This window comes from Hemibagrus wyckioides, linkage group LG16, assembly GCF_019097595.1.
Source record: "Hemibagrus wyckioides isolate EC202008001 linkage group LG16, SWU_Hwy_1.0, whole genome shotgun sequence".
Classification (NCBI taxonomy): domain Eukaryota; kingdom Metazoa; phylum Chordata; class Actinopteri; order Siluriformes; family Bagridae; genus Hemibagrus; species Hemibagrus wyckioides.
The window spans coordinates 5621760-5645840 of record NC_080725.1 but is presented as its reverse complement, the minus strand read 5'-3'; the positions used below and the strand labels follow the sequence as shown (position 1 = coordinate 5645840).

Genomic DNA, 24081 nt, shown 5'->3' with positions numbered 1-24081 from the left:
TCAAAAGTGTGGTTAGTAGAGTTATAGTAAGCTTCCTGACAGCTTGAATCCGTTTTGTTACTGTCCTCTCATCAACAAGGTGTTTCTGCTGGAAACTCTAGGGACTACTGTGTGTGAAAATCTCAGATCAGCAGTTTCTGAAATACGCAGACCAGCCTATCTGGCACCTTCAACCATGCCACAGTCACTGAAATCAGAATTTAGCCCAAGTCTGAAATGTGTTCTGAACATAAGCTCTTGACCTGGATCTGCATGATATTATGTACTACACTACTGCCACATGATTTGCTGATTGAATACAGTAGTTTCTGTTAAAGTGCCTGATGAGTGTTTATTATTTATATAAAGAGTAGCATGTTACACTGAAAGGAAAAGAAAAAGCTTCATAATTCACACTTCTAGGTTATAAAAGGGGCTTATTTGGAACCTTTTCTGAAAGGTGAGATCTCACTTGTGTTTTTCCCAGTAAGAACCTTTAGGAAGATGAACTGAAGAACCCTTTAGATGCTAGATGAGACCATTTTAAATGCTTTTTAAGAGTCTAGGCTTTGAATAAAGTAATGAATTCTAACTCAATTGGTTACTGGGATAATTGCATTACTAACAGCACTTCTACTCGAGTATAGTTTGTGACTACTCTACCCATCTCTGGATTGTACACACGTTAGCAAACTGCCGTTTATTTATATACCGTATCTCTCCACTCCTTCTTCTATCTGTAGGAGGCGCTGTCCGTGGTGAGTGAGGACCAATCTCTGTTTGAGTGTGTCTACAGCGTGGCCCAGCAGGCCAAGCCAGACATGACAGCATCAGCAGTGAGTGAGTATGGCCAGAGTAAGCTGAGTCCACGAGCAACGCAGCAGGACTGGCTCACCCCTCCGTCTGGCCGTGTCACCATCAAGATGGAATGCAGCAATGGAGGAGGATCTGGAACCACAGGAGGAGGAGGAGGAAGAGTGGGTCAGGTGAATGGCTCTAGGTGAGCACCACAATTGGCTTATATAGTGTTTAACTGACATTCACCACATTGTATAACCAAAGTTGCTTCGCTCATTTTCTGGTGATTTGATCAAATTTGGCTGCCACACATTGCTTTGGCACTGGTGCACAATGTGAAATTTTCCACTCTTTTGGTGGCTTCTGGATTCCATTTCTGCTCATTGGGCAAAATGGTTTGGGTTCGTCTTAGTCCTAGCTTGTAGAAGTGTGGGTGTGGGTGTAGGCTTGGTTAATGGCAATAAGATTGAGTCTGCCAGTCTTGCTTGAAACTGATACTTGAGAAGTCTGCTACTGGTGCAGAAATGAAGGGCGGTGTGTGTGTGGTAGAGAAATGGCTGTTTGGGTTTCGTGGCCTGGAATTCGTCCATCAGGAACCGTTAGCAACACAGGAGCCAAATTCACACAGGGATCTGAATCCACCAGCACGCACATATACAGACACACAGACATACACTCAGATGCAGTGACACGTCGAGCTGCAGCCGGATCCCAAACTCAAAACAGCTGTTTTTATTAAGCCCTGACTTTACCTTATGGGCTGAAACATTTCTAACATTATAAACACACATTAAGGAAACAGAGAGAAGAGATTTTGATCTGAAGAGCAGAAAACACAGATTGACACACACCTTCATACAGCAGAGAGAGGAATATAATGAAATATGACCTTTTTTGTGCAAGCATGAAGCCCTGTTCTATAAGCACTAAAATTTGTCACCAAATCAGACAAAAATTATATTAAATAATTCTTCTGCAGTCTATCTTTGCAGTTAAGCCAAACTATTATACACTAACGGCATACAAAATGGTGATGCAAAATAAGATTTTGTATATTTTAGTAATGGGGGTGTAAAAGGGAGATGCCTCATACTCTGGAGAATTTGTCACTCAGTATATATCATTTCAAAACGCAAAAAAAAAAGAGAGAGAGAGAGACAGAGATATAAGAAGATGACGTGCTGATACCCTGTTAATATTTCAATAAATCCTGTAAATATACACACCATTTTAATAGTGTCTTGTTCACCATTTTTTATGAGAAAATTCCATGAGAATCCCATTCTTCTGTTATTCATTACATTAGGAGGAAAAATTCCTAAGTATTTTCACTTGGTTACGTTTCCGTTGTGGTGGAACACAGGGCTGTTTGATTTTTGGTCAATGCTTAGAGTAATTACGGAGCGATATCCGTTGAAATTGGATTTACAAACACATCCGAGGAAAATTATGGTTTTCACTGTCAATTTACTTTGATATTCTGGATACAATACACTTAATGACTACCAGCTAGCTAGCTAAATTGTTCAGTCATGAGCTTTGTTAATGCTCGGTGCCTAGCAACAGAATTCCTATGTCTATAAGCAATGTTAATATCCGCATCAGAGCTGAAGTGAACCTGGTGAAGGTAACCTCAAACATTTGACCCAAAATGTGATTTATTTATTTTTTTTATTCCTTGGAGCCATCAACGAATGTGTAGAAATTGTGCACTTGAAGTTTATCATCTGTTTACCTTTCTTCTTGTTGATACTTCATTTAAATGCACCAACAGACCGTGAAGCACTTTTTTTTGTCCTATTTTTACTATGTACTTGATTACATTTATTATTCAGCTCTTTATCAAAAAAGAACAAAATCGCCACGTGGTCTTATGGCCACTTTTCCCAGTCTGACAGAAATTCTTGGATGGGTGACACCATGTGATCTTCTGCCCAACCTGCTCTAAAAAGTGGGAACGGATCCTAGGACATAAAATACAATATGGCTACCATCCTGCTGTCCAACTGAGAGTCATTTTGGAGTTTTCTTGCAGCGCAGCCTGCCACACAGATTCGAGACTGAGCACTTTTTCTGATAAAGGGTTTGTCATGCTCAATTAGTTAAACAGCATAGATGTAAATGAGAACAAACTGGTGCGCGTGTTCTGAAAAAAAAAAAAAATGCCTCAGTGGCTCTTGATGGAGTTTGCAGTCACAGGCGTTTATGAGTGTGCTAGTGAAACTGAGGACTCTTTTGGGGATTTTAGTGGTGGAGGACAAGGAGAGAAGGTTGTAGATGATCGGATACGCTGCAGAATTTCGGTCATTTGAAAAGTGAAAGAATGTGTGTACGTGTGCTTCTAAGAGATTGCGCTTATAAATGAAAGTTATGCATGTATACTACTGATTTGCAGCATCTGCTGTCTATAATAAACAGTGTAACATGACTGAAAGCCCACTGTGAGCTGCCGTTCTTAAGCTAGCCAATAGGTGGCTAACACATTGAACGGGATAGTAAGAAGAGCTGCAGGCTGTTCGTGTCCTTGGCAAGCTCTTCTGAGCCTAATGGGAAATTCCAGCAGTGATCCTGCACATCTGCTGCCTCAGGCCTGGGCCAGACTGCATACGGCAATTTATGAATACAAATGTCCTCTCAGAGACAGTGAGACTGCTAAGTGCCAGTCTCATCCTCGGTCAGATGTAACTGTTACCTGTATTTTGAATTATTTAGATACGTTATATAGCTAGTCCATGTCATCTATGACAAATGGTCCCACACTTGCAAATATGTGTAATTTGTATGTAAAGTTAAAACTGATAAAAGAAAAACAAGATCAGGTATGTACAATTGGACTGCCCTCCAGCTGGATATCAGGGACTCCAGGAAAAATGCATGGCTGTCAGCAAGAAGTCTCACCTCTTTTAATATGTGTTGTTAAATTTTGCAGAACTTTTTGGAATATTTCCTTCCATTCCCAGAATATGTCAAGTAGTAATCAGTGAGTGCATGTTTGTACATTAAATGTTTGTAAGTAAGTCATTTGCAAACTAGAACCCATGTTCATTCATCAAGCGCTCTAAGTAGCCACATCTCATGCCAACATCATAAAAATAAAGCAAATGTGGCCACATTTTGGTTGCAAATGCCACAAGTTCGCTGACCAAACAGGAAGTGGTGGTCATGCAGGCGCAAACATTCACTCACAAGATGTTTAGCTCATAATGAAAAGCAGCAGTGGATCCTGGAAGCAGAAGGCCTATAAATTTATTATGTGTAGCTCCTCAGTCTTCATTTTCTGGCCTTCAGAGCTGTAACCCTCAGTGGAGATCAGAGATGATTTACTTCAATTTTATAGACTTCTGTATGTCTGCCTGCTATTCTTTCTCCCAGCCCGTAATTCAGAGGAGAATTATTTGATCAAATACTAAGATTATGTCTGTATTTCACAATATCAACATTTGTGTGTGTGTGTGTGTGTGTGTGTGCAGGAGCTCCCCAGATGACTGCAGTGTAGGGAAAGGAAAAATGGCAAGTGGAGGTGATGGTGCTCCTATGACCTACAGCAGCTACATGGAGGACAAACATGCTGCCCCTCCCAATATGACAACCAACGAGCGCAGAGTCATTGTACCTGCAGGTCTCTCTCTCTCTCTCTCTCTCTCTCTCACACACACACACACACACACACACAAACGTGAACAGATCTATCTGCCTTAAAGTTTACTGATTAAATGTAATATCTAATATTTAAATAATATATAATATTTAAAGTTTATTGTTTTTCATAATGTAATTTAATATCTGAAACACCATCTTTGGGAGTTGTTTATTTTTGCATTATGCATGCATATGCCAAGCTTTTGTGTGTGTGCATGTGTGTGTGTGTGTTTTCATACAGTATGCGTGCATATGCCAAGCTTTTGTGTGCGTGCATGTGTGTGTGTGTGTGTGTGTTCATATGCGTGCATATGCCAAGCTTTCTCAAGTTGAGCAACACACTCTGTCCCCAAAAGCCCAAATTCAACTTCCTCCTCAGCTAAAGTTGACAGGCACAGTGAAGCAGCATGTTTAGTGCATCCTGTTTTCACTCTGCAGAGGGACAATGGACACAGGGGACGCAGGAATGCAGTGGCAGGAAGCACATCCCTAAGTGCACAGAGTTGAACAGATTTGTGAGCTCTCACTCGTAAATGGAGGGTCAGCATAGCTCAGTGGGACTAAGAAAGGACAAGAAGGTTTAAAAAAGGTTAAAACAACATCATGGACAGATATGGGCAGTGTTACACACCCTTACACAGAGTGATACAGTGACCTCTGACTGTAACTCTCTGTGCTTTGTTAAGAGACTTGTCCAGGTTTTATGCACAACAAGTAATGACGCAGGTGTCCCGTCTGGGGTGTATTCCTACCTCATGCTGTGTTCCTGCGATGGCCTCCGGATCCATCACAACCCTAACCAGTATAAAGTGGTTACAGAATAAATGAATTAAAACAATATATGTTTTTTTTAGTTCATTAATTTGTCAGTGTTCGAGTGCAAGAGTGTGCATATGATTTCACCTGTAAATGAACAACATGAATGATATGTAAATGTTTGTGTGTGTGTGTGTGTGTGTGCGGTTGTAGACCCCACGCTATGGACGCCAGATCACGTGCGTCAGTGGTTGGAGTGGGCTGTAAGAGAGTACGGTTTGCTCGAAGTGGACATCTCGCTCTTCCACAACATTGATGGCAAGGAGCTCTGTAAGATGAGCAAAGAGGACTTCCAGAGACTCACGCCCAGCTACAACGCTGACATCCTACTGTCTCATCTCCACTACCTACGGGAGAGTGAGTGACTCGCACACACACACACACACACACACACACACACACAGTAGTTTGACATCAGTAGTTTCTAATCCCATGTTCAGTGGGTATATTTATTATGCTAGTGTTCTATCAGATCACCCTGGTATTCCCATTTTCTACATCTGTAAGGTAATCTTCTATAATCTATAATTTTCTTAATGGTAAATATAAAATATTAATAGCCCTTTGTAGACAGCATTTCATTATTATGAATTAAGACAAAATAAAACAAATATTAATAGCATTTCAGACAGAAATATGTAGTAACTATTGCACAGAAAGTGACAAGGGGTGGGGGGGGGGAGAGAGAGAGAGAGAGAGAGAGAGAGAACACTATCCTGACAGTCCTTGCCTCTCTGTATTTAAAAAGAAAAGTGGATCAAGTGATGGGAAAGCGAGGGATGCCTCTTTTTCTTCCCAGCGCTCTCCCTTTTGAATCTGGCTATAAAACACACATTCCCTAGTTCTTAAACACACACACATACACAAATGCACACGGTAACTGAATACATTTAAGAAGACTGAATGCTGCATGTTGTAACTTTACTGATTGACTGGATGTTTCATTTGGCATTTTGCAGCTCTATCACACAGTGATGCATGTGCCGTACTGACAGCAGGAGCTCTTTATTTATGTTCCCCTCCCCTTTTCTGCTACTCTCCCTCTCCCTCATTTCTTCCTGTCCTTCTCTCTACCTTTCCCTCCTTTAGTTTCTCGCCATCTTATTAGCACACCACAAGTTTTTTCCTTTTTTTTTTCTTTTTTTTTTAATATATTTTGTATTTTGCCATTCCCCTCTTTCAAAAGAATGTTTTCTTCCTCAGCTCCACTTCCCCATTTGACTTCAGACGATGTTGACAAAGCCTTGCAAAACTCGCCACGGTTAATGCATGCACGTAACACAGGTAAGAAGGCTCATGCATCACTCGGCAACTGGACAGGTGCTCTCTGTATGTGCATCACAGCCTAAATACTTATCGGCTTTTACTGAAGTTCAGCAGCCAAAATGCTGTGCAGAAGAGTTTTTGGCCAGCAGGTGGCACCATTCGCTTTGGTAGTGCAGATCAGATGAGTTTGACATACTTTGTAGAATATGTGGAGTAAGAGGTAAAGTTTTTCTTTACACCAGGGCCTTCTGACTTGGCTTTGGCCTTCTCTGGTGGCCAAACTCTCCAGCTGGGCAGCTTTAATATGATGACGTGAAACATTCTTGTAGATATATCAAGCATTCCGCTTACAGCCTCTGCCTGTTTTGGGTCTCTGGGTGCATGCTGTGCTGTAGTTATCCCCATATATATTTTATTTTTCTTGCACTTGCAAATGCTTGCTAGTTTGGAGTGATACCGCTGTCAGAAGTCAGCAAATAAATACAGCTGAGTGCGAAAGTTTGCAGGCCCTTCGGGGAAAAAAATTAAAGAGGAAAATAAAAGTAATTTCAAACAAGTTTCCCAGATGTTCCGTCACGTTCATAAGAACCATAGCAAAATAGTGTTTTAAGATATTAATTATAAATGGTAGAGTAACATTGTAAAAGCAACCTTCATTTCTGAATGTAAAATAAATAGGATAGAAATATTATTGTGATATAAGTAAGGAATATAATCATGGTTCAATCAGGGTTGATGGGATATCACGTGATTTTAGTAAGCCAATTTCAGCAGTTACGCATTTTACACATTTCTTTAAGGAGAATATATTTAATCTGTTCATAGTTAAAGTCATGGGACATCTACAAAACAAGTTATTTCAGGATATTATTTATATGGAACAGCTATAAACAGTTACAGGCCTGTCTGGCACATGCTCAAAAGTTAATATTAAGGCAAAATAAATGAAGCTTGTCAACCTCAAAGTGCAAACTGCTTATTCTTGAAGACTTCCCTTTACTGAAAAAAACTTCAACCAGCAGCTTTACATCTATCTGAGATCACTTCATCCATCTTTCAACAATCTTAAATAAACATTTCCTAACAGAAGAGTTGCCCTATTTTTTGATCAATTTTATGAATAATTTAACATTAACAACAACAAAAATCTTTTTTATTATTATGCTTCAATTTCAATTACTCAACTCCCCGTGTAGGAGGTTTTCCCACACCTTCTTTTGTATTAAAAGGAGGACATTAAAATAAATCGATAATAATTTATTTTGCAGCCTGCAGAACAGTTTGACGTGTGTTGCTGTAGAAAATTTTTCAGCACATTTTTTCTGTCCAATTAGATTTAAGAATTCAGCTGTGTTGCGATATAATAACTTTGTGCCCTTTTCACCCAAAAACCTTTGGGGATGCAAATCTTTACACTCTGCTGTATATTGTAGAGGCGCGTTCTACGTGATCACGTTGTAATATAAAGTGTCTTGTGCAGGAGGTGCAAGCTTCATCTTCCCCAACACTCCAGTCTACCCACCTGACACTCCCAGAGCCCCTGCAAGACCAGGTTAGCTCTGCCTCCGCTTCTTTATCCATACCTGAGGGGGAGAAAAGAAAAATATTTGCAGCAGCTCTGAGTGTGTCATGTTTAAGTGTGCATATTTAATCATGCAGCTGTTTTCCCTTTGTTGTGAAGTGTGGCACTCCACTGCTCTGTACTTTACACCCTGAGGTCAACCACACAAATTTAACCAGCCCTCAACTGCATACACACACACACACACACACACACCCACACACACACACACAGAGAGAGTCTGTACAGGGCTGGGCAGCAGAAGGTTTTCTGGAGTGTAATGGAAAAAACTTTCACTGAATAGAGGAGCTTTGACGCTGATAGACAGACATAAATATAATGCACAAAAACACACAACCTTCTGTTGGGTTAAATGTAACTGTATGTAGTCTGTAGTGTAGAAATTACTGTCATGTTTACATTACATAGATATTTTTAGCTTTTTTCAGACACCTTTGTCCAGAAAAGCTTACATACATCTCATTTATGCAACTGAACACTTTAAGGGCCTTGCTCAAAGGCCCAAGGGTAATAGCCTGGTCATAGTGGGATCTGAACACACAACCGTCTGGTCCTAACCACTGAGTTACCACTCCCTTTCTCCTCTTCTAGATTTGGCTTATGAAGCCGCCAGACGATCTGCATGGCCGTCCCAGTCAGCGACAACCAATAAAGGTAAATTAAAAATAAATAATAAAGCAGGGGTTTTTTTTCCCACTTAGCTGAACAAAAAGATGAAATGAACTATCATAATTTTTAGGAGTAATGGGTATCCATAGTATGCTTTGTTGGCTTTGTCGTTGCCTGAAATAGTAACAAGTTGCAGTTGCATATGCAGTCAGAAATATTGTGAACTTTCTGTACGTATGTATGTGTTAGTTTCACAGTCTTCACCAGCCATCGTGACCAAAACAGAGGAGCAAAGGTCACAGCTTGGTGAGAATAATTACTTCCTGTCACTTCTGTGTTAGACCTGCCATATGATACCATCGACTCCCATTTCTCAGTAAACTGCAGTAGTAAAAATTAATATCTACCATTATCTATCATGTAACTATTAATATGACTTGTCTAATCATCTCACTAACTGATAACTTTACATGCCAGATCCGTATCAGGTTTTGGGACCAACAAGCAGCAGGCTGGCAAACCCAGGTAATGCTTTTATTACACTGTCAGTGGAAAGCTTCTGCACAAATGTCAGGAGATCGCAAGTTTGAATCCCAACCATGCAGTAGCCAGCCATAGCTGGGAAAAAATGGCTCAAAAATCCATGTGATGGAGCATGAGCAGCAGTCAGAAAGATACAGCTGGCTTCACATGTCTCATAGGAAGCATGTGACTGATGGGTAGGAATTGGCAGGTCACCAAATTAAGGGGGAAGTGAGGGTAAAAATTACAAAATAATAGTTACAGGTTGTAAAGTCTGAGATTTTCTAGACCTCTAAGAATTATATACGTGTAAAGAATGTTTCCTAACAGTAGATCTGGCTGGCTTGTACATTTCACATGATCATTTTCTTTGAACATTTTTCTGGTCCTGAAATTAGCTCCGCCCATAGCCGGGACACAGCGTCCAACAGCTTATATATGTCTTTAGCACAGAGTGAGAGTTCAGTTAGGGCAAGATAAACGTTGTCCAAGATGAGGGTAAGATGAGGAACCAAAGGGTACTAAAAATTATAAAGTGCTTCTTTAAGATTGCTAATGTTCTCTGATAGCTAGGTTTTTACTGATCACTGATAAATGTTCCTTCAATTTCTATTCGGTGGTGTGTGTGAATGTAATGCTGTGTGTGATTCTTCCCACAGGTTCGGGTCAGATCCAGTTGTGGCAGTTCCTGCTGGAGCTGCTCTCGGACAGCGCGAACTCGAGCTGCATCACATGGGAGGGCACAAACGGAGAGTTCAAGATGACCGATCCAGACGAGGTGGCACGGCGCTGGGGAGAGCGTAAGAGCAAGCCCAACATGAACTACGACAAGCTGAGCCGCGCTCTGCGCTACTACTATGACAAAAACATCATGACCAAAGTGCACGGCAAGCGCTATGCCTACAAGTTCGACTTCCATGGCATTGCCCAAGCCTTACAGCCTCATCCTCCTGAGTCAGCCATGTACAAATACCCTTCTGATCTGCCTTATGTGGGCTCATACCACCCCCACACACAGAAAATGAACTTTGTGTCACCTCACCCTCAGGCCCTGCCCGTCACGTCCTCCGGCTTCTTCGGTGCGCCCAACCCTTACTGGAACTCACCCGGAGCCGGCATATACCCCAGTCCACGCCATCCAGCCACCCACATGCCCCCTCACCTGGGCACCTATTACTAGGTGTCTCAGAGTGGGCAGGAAAATAACAGCATCTCTCCTGAGTTGAACTGGAGCGCCCCCAAGAGGCTGAAAATTGCAGCTTCATGCTGAGCCAGGGAACTGGATATGGCGGTGGATTTATCCAAACAAAAAGAAAGAAGTAGGGGATGCAGGAGGCACACAAAAACCTAAACAAAAATTTTGACTGTGGGATGTTGTAATCAATCATTTTTAAGAGGTTCTCAATTAAACTTAGACCAGCGAGTCTGAATCACATCAGATTATCCGAGGAATGCAAAATAACAATGCAAACAAAATATCCTGCACAATTTGACTACAATGCAAGGTCAAGTAGCTTGTACATGCTTGTCTGGAAGCCTAAACAACACTTCGTATGGGCACAAGATGGCCTCTGGACACAATGCCAACATGTTCAAGACTGTAAGGTCAGCAGCAGGTCTTTAAGAGAATGTGAAAGAGGACAATCTAGCAAGTTGCATTCATGTAAAAAGGGCTTTATTTTACCAAAGACAAAAAAATGTAGGTGCATGAACAGTTATGTATTATTCTATATGTTTTTAAGTATTAAACTACCTTAATTTGAACAAACATATCAAAGAGAGTTAGTAAGATGTAAATGAGGTGGCTAAGGTGTGAAAGTAAGAGAATGACTCAGAGAGAGAGAGAGAGAGAGATTAGTCAGCAAATGAGACGGAGGGAAGGTAAAGAAAGTATCAAGTATTACTGCTTTGGATATAAACTGCCATATTTATCAGTATTATACTACATAGTAGTTCATATGGCATTACAGAAAGTAAAGAAAGGACATTAACTTGATTGTTAATTTCTTAGAGGGAAGAACCTTGAAAATGATTTTGTAAAAACTGGAAATGGTAAGAATCTTTAAATGTTTTAAATGACCTCAGACATGTTTAGACAGAGGTGGATTTTCTTAAAATCAGCGCCTTATTGAAGAAGTTCTTCACACATTGGTGGAGGGTTTAGATTTTTTTTTTATTTTTATTTTTTTTTTTTACCAAAGTACCAGTTTATGTGTTTTTATTGTTATTTTCTGAGTCGCGAACGCTGTGCGTTTGTCAGATTGAAGTATACAATTCAGTGTTATATTTCATTTTATATGATAGATATATAACTTATGCATTTAAACACTAAGAGTTGATCTCAGCCAGCTAAATACAGACATTTATATGATAGTTTTAGGGGATAAAATAAAAAATAAAAAATCATGGACCAAAAGTAAGTGAACAGCAGTGGCCTTTGAACTTTAAGCTCTATATATGATTGTTTACAAATGTAAGCCATGTCTGCTAATGTAAAATGAATTGTTTGTGAAAGCTGGTCTGGTTTAGCGTTCAGACCTGTCTCAGTGTTAGCAGTCATTGACAGATGCTTATGAGGAAAATTTCTGTAAATCTCTAACAACTGAACAACTGGACTGATGCTCTGAGATTGCTGACAAATGGAGGAAAACATACTTTCATAAATTATATGATTTTCTACTGAGTAAATTGAATAAAGTATTTTGAAACCAAACTTCTTTATATGTGTAAAGGATGGTGTTATGGTAAATTGCATTTTTTTTTTTTTTTTTACTCCATGCATGAATAGTAAAATTACAAATAAGACAGATCTACATTCGTGTAAATACATTTTATTTGCTTTGAGTGCAGAATTATCATAAACTGATCAAATTTTAATGGTGAATGCCTTAATGATAATTCTATTTTAAATCATTATTGATATGTTCCACATATTATATAACAGTACTGAAGATTCATTACTCATATACCATTTAAATGATTAAAATAACCTAAATAAGGCTTATAAATATCATATGATACCTGACACCAATAGTGTGTGTGTGTGTGTGTGTAAATAGAATCACAGACTGTTGTGACAACAAATTTAGAAACATGAGACTGTTCGAAACATAGCTGGAAAGAATTGCATCCAATATATGATAATAACAGCAATGTAGTCTAAATTCTAATAAATAATTGTTTAGGCATCTCCATTTTGTTTATATTCAATTAGAATGCTATAATTTGTGAAGATATATTATAATAAAAATATACACACACAGAAATGTTCTGCCCTGTAATGGTTACCTGCGAATATTCAGTGGAAGCTTTTATTCTTTTCCAAGCCTATTCATTTTAGTTTAATAACCCTCTTTACTGCTATTGTGTGTGTTTTGAAACTTAATCTGAAAATGTATCTTGTAGTCTCCAGCCACGCTCTATTCACCATCTAAAGTCTGTGTAATGTGATGAATGAATAATTAACTGGGAACTTAGAATTCACATTGATCTGTATGATCAGTATGTTGAGGGCGTGGTGAGATTTATGAGAGAGACAACAAAATGGATCCCATATATGTCTATATTAATGCTTGACTTGAATTTTCATAGGAGTAGGTAACATTCTGAACAGCGCAATTGTTCTGCGTTAATATGTTGCTCCTGGACAGACAGACAGACAGACAGACAGACAGTGTGAAACTAATCTATGTGCTCAAATCTTGGTACATGACAACATGAAGTTCCAGAAAGTATCACAAGTCTGGATTGTCTTAACTAGGATAAAGAGTGTTCATTGTGATGCTCACTCTATCATGATCTTACCACTGATCTTTGGGCTGTGATGCCATTGGAAAACTCAGCCCTATGTCCTTTTTATCAGTTCCCTCTCCTTCTGTTCAGTCTTTACTGTACTCTTCCTCTAGCAGGAGTTTCTCGTTCCTTGGCTCTTGGAGAAGTAAGGAGTCACTGCTGAGCTGAATCTCATCAAAATAGTTAAAGTCTGTGACATATTTGCCCCTGTGTGTGCCAATGGACAGAGGCTTAAACTCGTAACCCCAGCGGAATTCTTGTGGAACATAGGAAGTACGGCTTTGGCACGTGGAAGCTGTGGACTCCATTGTGGCGTTCAGGGTGACCACCAGTTCAAAGTTTCTCACCTTCAAGTTTTCTGCGGTGAGGTTGGCGAGAGGACTTCTCTCATCCAGCACATGGTAGAAGATCAGAGGCAGAACAAGGAAGGGGCACTGTTCATTGGAGTCGAACTGGAAGTCCACAGACTCCTGGTGAAGCTGGATCTTCTCACCTTCTTCGGTGACATCGGGAAAAAATAGCTTGCCTGATAGCTGACACTGAACAAGTAGACTCTTGCGCATGTTAGCCACACGCACCATCACACACAACTGGCCCTTGTGCTTGGAAACCAGTGCCAACTGGCTAAACTTGACCGTCTCAGCCCGCTTCTTGGGCCGTGCCAGTTTGGCCAGGAAGGCACCGGTTACAAAGATCTCAGCCAGACCTGTAAGCACCAGCTGGAACACCAGTGTTAAGATGGCGAATGGGCACTCCTCTGAGATGTGGCGGAAGCCATAACCGATGGTAGTCTGGGACTCGAGTGAGAATAGGTACGCGCCAGTTAAGGTAGCCACATTCATGACACATGGTGTGTGGTTTGATGCCTGTTCAATGTTAAGGTCATTATTTGCCATTGCGATAAGGTAGAAAAGCACGCCAAAGAAAAACCAGGTCGTGAGGAAAGTGGACACAAAGAGAGTGAGTTTGTAGCGCCACTTCATGTCCACCACTGTGGTCCAGATGTCGTGCAGGTAGAGTTTCACCATGCCATCGATGTTGTCAATGCGGATGTTGTTGCGGCCATCTTTAGACACCACGCGCCGCTGGACTCCTCCATTCATCCTGTACAGCTGATTTTCAGATCAAACTCAAGTCTCATCAATGATAAAACATTTACAGCATCACTCTTACACTGGCACATGTAATCACTATGCTTCAAAAAGCATAAAAGCAACGACATTGGTTTACTCTTTCTTTATTTGTGTTTTTATTTTGTCTCCAAAAAACTCAATAAATCTAACTGATTATTTCAATGAGCAAATATATGTACAACTGAATCCCTGGCAATAAATAAGCTAACTGTTTATCCCATTCTTGATTTAAACACAAATTCTTTGCACAAGTATCATCACAGTAGTGAATAGTGATCGCTTTCATTGTATTTAATCACAGAAAAAAATAGTTGAAAAAAAGCTTGATAAAAATTCTTGGTAAAAAAAAAAAAACCCACAGTTTTGTCCTTTTTTATGCGTCTGCTGTTAATAATCACTTAGGCTGTTGTATATTAAACTCTCAAATCTGGTTTAAAAAAACAAGGGCTATTATTTTATTATATCTTATTTTATTGTTTAATTAGAATCTAACATTAAAATGACATTTCAGTCATAATAAGAATATGTGCTTACTCTCAAGGTCCTTCAGTCGTGTCTTCAAGGTGGGTCTGATTTTGGCTGCACTGCCACTGACTTGTAATGTGAAACCAGGAAGCTTTCACCTCCCTGGACGAATTTCACAATGTCCTTGGTTCTCTATTGTCCTTTCTTGGAACTAAAGCAAAACAGGGTCACCTGGGAGGCAGGTTTCCTCAATAATGCATCTTGCTCCCATGATTACTGTATCAGCAGGGGAGGTTGAATAAAAAATGTTTTTCACTTTTCAAATATATATTAAGTGCCCTTTTTGAAGCTCTTCAAACAAGCCCACACATTTGTCTTACTTTTGAGAATCTCTAACTGACATATACATATATCTAAATATATAAATGTATATTAACTGCTATAGCTGCAATTAATTGTGGGTATGTTGGCACCATCTCAAGATATCCCTATCCTTGAGTTGTCCCTGCAACACACACACACACACCCACAAATCGGTTAAAGTGTAAGCTAGCTGGTCTTGGCACCTTAGCATTTAGTACCAGTCTGTGAAAATGGATGAAGCTCCTGTATCCGTTTTCTAATTAAACAGCTCTGTCAGAGATCACACCTCAGACCTCATGTCATAAATGGCATCTTTTAACAATACACTATACACGTTGAATCTATGACCCCAGGTCCACCAGGTTTAAAACACACCATGTCAAGTTGAGCCACGATCCTGAGGACCACGATCTATAGTATGACTAAATGAATCAGATTTCTCTTATAGTTTCTGCTCATTTCTTTGTGCAATGTTGTGTTGCTCAATCAGGCCTGTTTAAAGCTGTGACCTTCTGTACTATGCAGAGGTCAGACAATTATTAGACTTGTCTCCTGCTACCACAGCGCTGCACCGTAGGCTAGCATGTTAGTTTGTTATTAAAATTAAGATCCGTGACCATACAGGTAGTAGTGTGGAACAATGCTACAGAGCTGGCTCTTATTTCTTTATCAGGGGGATACTGTAGTGGAACCTGTTTTCTTGCTTTAATTGAACGCATTCATGCAAATTTATTTATTGTCCTTTGACACGTTTAACCCACATAGAACCAGTAACATAAGACGGGCACTTGACATGTGATGCTCAATTTGTAAAGAAAGACCGAGATTTGTCTGAATGAACAATAAGCACACCGTTTAAATACATTAATACATGTGAAATTGATTCAGTCACACAAATGCTTACGATGCTGAGCAAATGTATTTCGGTATAGATAAGAGGATTAGAAAGGACTTCTGACTTCTATAGTTTTAACAGTGCAGCACAATGTACGTAAGAAATGCTAATAATTTTTATATTGTGTACTTCTGTACATTATAAATAACTTTAGATTGTGATTCACAGCAAAATAATGATACTACTACTACTACTACCACTACTACTAATAATAATAATAATAATAATAATTTCATAGTATTTGTTATTCACTTATCACCAGTGACATGTAATGGATCTCTTAGCTTTTTAACAACACACACACACACACACACATCACAATCACTCATTGTTCAATGCTGTGCATCTAACCCATGTACCAAAATTTAGTTTGTTTCTGCTCGCCCATGGATTTTTGATTGTTTCTCTAGTGCCTTGTCTGGCAGCACAGGCTTAAAAAGGAAAATTGCTCCTTTAAGTTCATGATCAAGTCAACTCAAGAAGCTTTTATTGGCATTTCAACCATATATAGCTGACACAGAATACAGTGAAATGAAACAACTTTTCTCCAGATACCTGGTGCTACAGAAAACAACACAGAGCTACAGAAAACAAAACAGAGCTAAAGATCTAAAAGTAAGTTGTCCTGGGCACAAAAAGTGCATCGTGTGCAAACAGTGCGAGGTAAACAGACAATACAAAACAAAGCACTACAGGACAGATACACAAAATACACAAAATAGCGCAGACCAGTATACATTCTGTATATGTTATACAGTGCAATGTGTAATATAGGAGAACTGTACACAAAGAGGGTTCTTGTAAATATATACACTGATCTGGCATAAATATTATGAGCAGTGAGAGGTGAAGTGAATAACACTGATGATCTCCTCATCATGGCACCTGTTAGTGGGTGGGATATGTTAGGCAGCAAGTGAACATTTTGTCCTCGAAGTTGATGTGTTAGAAGCAGGAAAAATGGACAAGTGTAAGGATTTGAGCGAGTTTGACAAGGGCCAAATTGTGATGGCTAGACCACTGGATCAGAGCATCTCCAAAACTGCAGCTCTTGTGGGGTGTTCCCGGTCTGCAGTGGTCAGTATCTATCAAAAGTGGTCCAAGGAAGGAACAGTGGTGAACCGGTGACAGGGTCATGGGAGGCCAAGGCTCATTGATGCATGTGGGGAGTGAAGGCTGGTCCGTGTGATCCGATCCAACAGACGAGCTACTGTTGCTCAAATTGCTGAAGTAGTTAATGCTGGTTCTGATAGAAAGGTGTCAGAATACACAGTGCATGACGGGTCAGGGCTGTTTTGGCAGCAAAAGGGGCCCAACACCAATATTGGGCAGGTGGTCATAATGTTATGCCTGGTTGGTGTACACTTCTGTAATAGCAGCAGTTGATGTAGTGTGAAATGTGTGCAAAACCAGCAACAGCACCAATTGAGTGAAAGTGCAAAAAACAGCATGTAAACAGTTACAATATGGGTGGTGCTATAGAGATGGATGAATATTGCATTTAGTGTTTGGGTGTGTGTTTGGGTTTCGAGTTCAGAACAGATCAGTTCACACAGTTGAGAGTGTGTGTGTGTGAGTACGGTACAGTTCAGTTCTGGTTGTTGAGGAGCCTGATGGCTTGAGGGAAGATATTGTTACACAGTCTGGTTATGAGGTATTCATTAAAATATTTCTAATTCTTACGATCCCATTCCCTTGAACACAGGGCCTATTCTGTCCACATGCCTGCTTGTAATTATTCTTTTCTGACTTTGAAAGTTCATAGTTGCTATTCTTGCAGATAATCATTAGCAGCGACTCAAGTTACGAGCATGGCATTGGCTATGATCGTTCAAAACCTCCCCTGTGCTTCATCTGCTTTAAGCTTCGATTACAGCCTTTGACTAAAAACAATCAATAAATATTTCACTTAGGTGACTCAGGACAGGATAGGATAGAAGAGCGGAGAAGAGCAAACATTTGTGCCAGGAACTGGAACTGTTAATGAAGAACAGTTACACAAAAACAAGTTAATATTCCTAAAACTTCAGTTGTCACAGAGGTTTTGTCAGAAATGTTACATGGGAACATTCTCAGACCAAGCTAAGAAATCTTGAAAAACACTCACTTTAATAGGAATGCCAGTACATCTGCTCATTTATGCAGTTACCCAAACAGACAGTCATGTGGCAGCAGCACAATGCATAAAATCATGCAGATACAGATCAAGAGCTTTGGTTATTGTTCACATCAAACACCAGAAAGAGGAAATAGTACAATCTCTTGAGGCATGGTTGTTGGTGTCAGCTGGGCTGGTTTATTTGGAGTATTTCAGACACTGTTGATCTCCTGGTATTTTCATACACAACAGTCTCTAGAGTCCCTACACAGAATGGAACAAAAAAACAAAAACGTACTGTGAGCAAAGGCTCCGCAGACTAAAACACCTTGTTCCTAACAGACATAAGCAGACTGAGAATAAGCAGACTGGTTTGAGCTGGCAGAAAGTCTATAGTAACTCAAATAATCACTTAACCAGTGGACTGCAGAAAAGCGTCTCATCATATATGCATTCATTCACAAATGCGCATGCTCAGCAAGAATAAAAAAAAGCAACTTCTTTATCACCTAGACTCGATTAGACTGTCTTTGTCTTATTTTATTCCCATAAATCTATTAAGTTATCAGAAAGATTGAAGCCAAAACTGAAGAAGTGCACACCGCTCTGCCAGTTCAAGAAAATTACACCCCTTTTCAGTACTGTTAGAAGACAAAAGCATTAATCAAGTTCACCTAGCACCTTTGAATTGCCCTAATGCAGGCTGTATCACAGCTTAAGTGTGAGCAGTAAATGGATTTTGTGGTTATTAAAAACCTTAAGCTGTGGGTGAGCGTGTTAATTAAATCACAGTGAAGTCGACCAAGCCTGCAGTGATAAACCCATCTGGCTGACAGACAGGCTTTGTTTGGAAATAAAGCCGAAGCCGTGTCAGGGTTTATGAAGGAAAAGGAAAAGTGGTTATAAGTTCACTGATAAATCTGATGAGTCTTATCAATATAGAGTTCTGTGCTGTGTGTGTGTATGTGTGTGTGTGTAACTATAGCCTCAGTTCCTAAATGTCTTGTGTAATGCAAAACAACTGTCCTTCTGACCCACACACACACAGAGCTCTTCCCGTAACAGAGTCCGTGTGGGTGTTTACATGTGCACATGTGTGTATGTGAGATATCAGGGCAGACTCTACTGCAGACATTGCCATTGAAGTCTACAGTCATACCCGGGTGTATTTATTTAATAAAGGGCAATTACGCTCCTGTGTGGCGTCAGCTGCCTGAAGGTGATTCGATTATTTGATATAGGGACATGTCGCACTGCAGAAATGCCTTTGAATTTGCCCTTAATGCAGTCTCTGAGCTTCGACTGTCTCCATCCACTGAGGAGGCCAGAAATTTGAGTTAACAAAGCATACAGACTTCATCTAAATCTCAGCACAGGCTTTTATACAATAATAAGTGCTTTATCCTCTTAGTGATCCAAAATCTGGATCTGGATTTAACAACCCAGAAGTTACTAAGTCACACAGCACAGTTCACAGGCCTTTTTGTCATGTGAGCTTGATATCTTACTGCTGGATTGAGCCTAAATGAACACCTCACATTAATTTTTTGTTGCATCCGATGGGCCCAGAGCTCTCAGTAAACCATACTCATAAGCTTTCTTATATATATATATATATATATATATATATATATATATATATATATATATATATATATATATATATGTATATATTTAAGAAATTAAACATAATGGTTGACTGGTTGACTGGATGAGCCCTAATAGTTGCTTTGTTTGATTTTACTGGTTACATGTTTTGTTTTGAGAAAATAATAAATCACTGAATTCAATTCAATTCAATTTATTTTGTTTTACAATGAACATTGTCTCAAAGCAGCTTTACAAAAGAAGAGAAACAGAGAAAGGGGAGGGGGGAAAAATTAAATAAATAAATAAATAAATAAATAAATAAATAAATAGAAATAAGAATAAGTTATTAAATTTAATTATTAAACTATTTTATCCCTATTTACACAATTACATTTCAGATTTGCTCTTAATTCATTTCCAGTGTTTATAATATAAATAATCATAACTTCTGTGTAACAAGGCCAATTCTTTTGTTTTTGCTACAAACTGACATTTGGGTTTGGGAGAAAAAGATGAATATGAGACAAGAGATCAGAAATTCAGCTTTGATTCACACCAAGATGTGTTAAACAGATTGGCACTCTTTGTTTGATCCCACACATTACTAAAAATATTGGAACATGTGCCTGACTGGTGTTCCTTGTTGCCCAGATGTGTCCTGTTAAATAGATAATAGATTAATAGCTCTCTAGTGTCAAAAACTATTTGACAGATATACGCCTATGGTGATGTCTCTCTGTGTTTTGTGCTCACAGGGCAGAGCACTCGCTGTTCACGTAACTTCCACAGGGTGCCTAGTGGCCAAACATGGATACTACAACAAATGCTAGAAGAGGTCTATTGGGGGCACAGACCACTCACTGTCTGCCACATGCTTGCTTTCAGTGTAGGAGAAGCAGCAGACAAGACAGTTAATGACAAGGTTGCCAGATTGGGCTAGTTTAAAAATACTCAGCATTGGTCAAAAGCAGACAACACACAATCACACAAAAGCAAATTGTAAGTGCGGGGAATTATTTTATTGTAAGACAAATTGCAAAGATTGAGAGAATGAAAGGAAGATTATGAAGTAATGTCTGTATATCATATGGGATCACTTGATGAGAAAAGTAGAATATTTCCATTGCTCAGTTTATTGGGCTGGATTCAGGTATTTCACATGTTTTTGTTGGGGTTTTTTTTAGATGATTTTTTTTTTGTAATGTGTCAACAGCGGTTAATAATACCACCCCAACTGGAGATCTATATCTACAAGCACTCAGAATGAGCTAGACTGGATGCTGGGTGACTCTATGATGTGGGCTCTCAACTGCCAAGTAAATAAAAATTTATTAGACAGTAGACGTCAAGTGTATTAGACTCTCAGCTGAATTCTCTTTGAGGCTAAGTTGTTATTAATGCCGTCCTGCTTCAAGAAAATCTATGGTCACAAGCAGCTGCTGAATTTTAATCCTTCAGCACGCTGCAATTTGTACTACTTTTGTCTCAGCTCAGCAAATTACCATTGCCATTTCCACTGGCATGTAAGCGGTGCTGTAAAGCATCTATGTTGATTTTGGTTAACCTCCTTGCCCAGGTACTATGAAGTAAGGACATATGTGTAGAGCCTGTAAATACAGACCATTGCTAGCCACAAAATGTGGATGACACGACTCATTTTTCTACTGAAAAAGCAATAGATTATCTTCAGTAGTAATGCAGTGCTGGCTATTTACTCAGAGTGATATTTTTCTTGTCGAAGCTTAATTTAATTTAACGTGATTTAATTGTGTTCCAAGTAAAATCCACATGGGCTAATGAATGGCTTCCTGTTTGCTTTTCAACATACATATTGTATATTTGTTTATATAAGAGCAATGTCATCTAAAAAACTTAAACCCCTGCCTGTGTACACTGTATTCAAACAAACTTGCTGTGTCTCAGGCGCAATAGTTCACTCTGTGAGGAAGACACGTAGCAATGCTACTGGTTTCATTTCAAAATCTTTTAAAAGCTTGTGTGGAGTCAGCACTTGATAACTTCCAGATGACTGCTATCATGCTGTCGAGAAACTGACTCACAGACTTGACAAGGATATGTCAGCATATGGCCCTGGATTTGGCTTTTGTTACTGAGCTGTTTGTTAGAAAAGTGACATGAATGTTCAAATTCTTTCTTCCAGCAAGCCGGTCTGTGCGGTTTGACGATCCAGCAGAGGGCACCAAATCATTAGCACATGCATTAAAAAGAAAGCCTTGTTGAAAAGTGCCATGGGTGTGTGTGTGTGTGTGTGAGGTGTGTGCACAGAGTGTATGTGTGAAATGTATGCCTTATATTCACAGGTGCATATGAAGTGTGTGCCTGTGAGGGTTAGGTGGAGTGTCCAGTGTGTCTGAATGTGGTAAGTTAGTGAGGTGTCTGATTGGCAGATAGTATTCTTTCTGTACTGAGCTCCTCTACTCAGTGACATTTTTCCATTACACTCCAGATACTCTCCTGCTGCCCAGCCATGTGCAGACATGTGTGTGAGTGTGAGTGTGTGTGTGTGTGTGTGTGTGAATGTGAGAATGAGAGTTTATCTCCAAGGAATGAACTAAGGAAGGTTTGAGATGTTACGCGTGTTTTTTTTAGCTAACGTGCCTGCAGTTTCCAAAATCAATAGTGTACTTTAATGTAGTCTTAAACTAGTGCTCTGGTGTAGTTTAATATAAAATCTTTGAATAATGATGCTGAATAAAAAAGATTGTACCTGTGTGTATAGCTCATAAATCACCTCCAATAATCTGCATGCATATTTCAGTACTTTTAAAAAGCTGGTACAGCACTTTTGTTGCAAATGCCTGATCTATGTTGTCAAAATACTGTAGGGAAAAAAACAATTTCACACACACACACACACACACACACACACTTTCTTTTAAGGTCATTTACAAAGGCATTCTGCCCGTTTGGTACATAACTGCTCTCAATAATATATGTAATATATGAATTTTAACTACTACATGATATTTCAGGCACCTGTTTCATTTTATTCGGAGTGACGTGAACCAGCCGATAATGTCCGTGTAGTGCTTTATGCATAGGTTCTTTGCATTTTAAACTGAGTTACTCATTATTTTTTCATTCCACCAGAGTTATGCAACAAATTGAAAGTTTGTGTTTTAAAGGAATACTTTACCAATGTGCCATATCTGTACTTTGTAGGTGTAAATGCAGGAGGTCAAACTCTGGTTATGTCAGGCTGTAGTTTCTTAGCTGTAGATGTATATATATATATATATATATATATATATATATATATATATATATGGATAAAAATAAGAGACCACTGCCCAATCTCCAGATTTGAACAATATTGAAAACCTCTGGAATGTCATCAAGAGGAAGATGGATGGTCACAAACCATCAAGCAAAGCTGAGCTGTTTGCTTTTTTGCAAAAAGAGTGGTATAAAGTTCCCCAACAGCAATGTGAAAAACTGGTGGAGAGCATGGAGCCAAAACGCATGCAAATCAGGGTTATTCCACCAAATACTGATTTCTTAATGTCATTTAGCCAAAGCATTAACACAATTTGTTTACAAATTATTTGCATTTAGTTTTATTTGAGTTATTAAAGCTCTGCAAATACTGCATGATCTTGGGTTATTTTGATGTGTTGTCATTTCCTTTAAATATACATTCTAAATAACAATAGTTATATTTTGAATTTAGGAGAAATATTGTCAGCAGTTCACAAAAAATGAAACAAAACTGTTCATCTCACCAATACATGAACCTGTAAGAAAAAAACATAAGAAACTGATTATTTTTCAGTGGTCTCTTATTTTTTTCCAGAGCTGTATATATATGCGCCTGGGTTAGGTTGTGTTGCTATCCAGTACAAGCACTTATACTGAGATTGAAACAAAAGACTTAGACAGAATGACACATTCGCCGTCTGCCATCCTGTAGTGCAAACAATATAAAACATACAAAAGTAGGAACTCACACAGCCTACATTTATTGTTTATGCAGCTAAAGTACAGCAGACATGAATAAACCTTGAGATAAGATTAAGAAAAGATCTTCTCGGCGTGTGCTTAGTCATGCTGGTTACCTCCATCATGGCTTCATGATGAAAACTTTATGAAGAAATGAATTGATTTGATTCCATCTGATTTATTATTTTCATTCAGTCCCTGCTCCTTGTTCTCTCAGTCTTCACCTCCGTTCACTCATTATTAATGGATGAATTGAGGTTGAAGTGTGCACCAGACTCCATCTGTGTGAGAACATGTGGTGACTGAACACAACTCATCTGTGTTTGAACCTGTTCATCCATCAAATTACATCAACAATTATGTAACAGTGGTTAGCCATACTTGTTTTAAAGACACATCACAGCTTGAGCCATTTATTTCCTAAGTGGAATTTCAATTCCACCAGCAGTTTGCTATGGTTTTGATTAGAATGGTTTGGAATATGATTAGTCCTTAAGTATAATAAAATGCCTGATTGACTGTCATGTGCCTGAAGGGTCTGGGTATCACTCTTGCTATCATCTTGTACTCTTGT

The 24081-nt window shown here is 39.2% G+C and overlaps 2 protein-coding genes across 9 annotated transcripts in view; one reads left to right on the top strand and one right to left on the bottom strand.

Moving 5' to 3' along the window:
* The window catches only part of erg (ETS transcription factor ERG), a 43685-nt gene extending 32285 nt beyond the window's left edge, over positions 1-11400 (top strand). For 3 of the 8 annotated variants that reach the window (XM_058412117.1, XM_058412124.1, XM_058412118.1), the window contains 9 exons: positions 723-979; positions 4248-4396; positions 5386-5589; positions 6436-6516; positions 7979-8050; positions 8672-8734; positions 8939-8995; positions 9167-9214; positions 9871-11400. In XM_058412117.1, coding sequence (XP_058268100.1) covers positions 723-979; positions 4248-4396; positions 5386-5589; positions 6436-6516; positions 7979-8050; positions 8672-8734; positions 8939-8995; positions 9167-9214; positions 9871-10391 — 1452 coding nt within the window. In that variant the 3' untranslated portion in view covers positions 10392-11400. The remainder of the gene's footprint in view (positions 1-722; positions 980-4247; positions 4397-5385; positions 5590-6435; positions 6517-7978; positions 8051-8671; positions 8735-8938; positions 8996-9166; positions 9215-9870) is intronic. The other 5 variants (XM_058412119.1, XM_058412121.1, XM_058412120.1 and 2 more) reach the window with 3 other exon arrangements.
* A 588-nt stretch (positions 11401-11988) lies between these two features.
* Positions 11989-14802, bottom strand: kcnj15 (potassium inwardly rectifying channel subfamily J member 15). Its single transcript, XM_058412126.1, has 2 exons — positions 14671-14802; positions 11989-14115 (listed from the first exon to the last, which is right to left on the bottom strand). The coding sequence occupies exon 2, from the start codon at positions 14104-14106 to the stop codon at positions 13090-13092; it is 1017 nt and encodes a 338-aa protein (XP_058268109.1). The 5' UTR covers positions 14107-14115; positions 14671-14802; the 3' UTR covers positions 11989-13089.
* Between the last annotated feature and the right edge of the window lie 9279 nt (positions 14803-24081).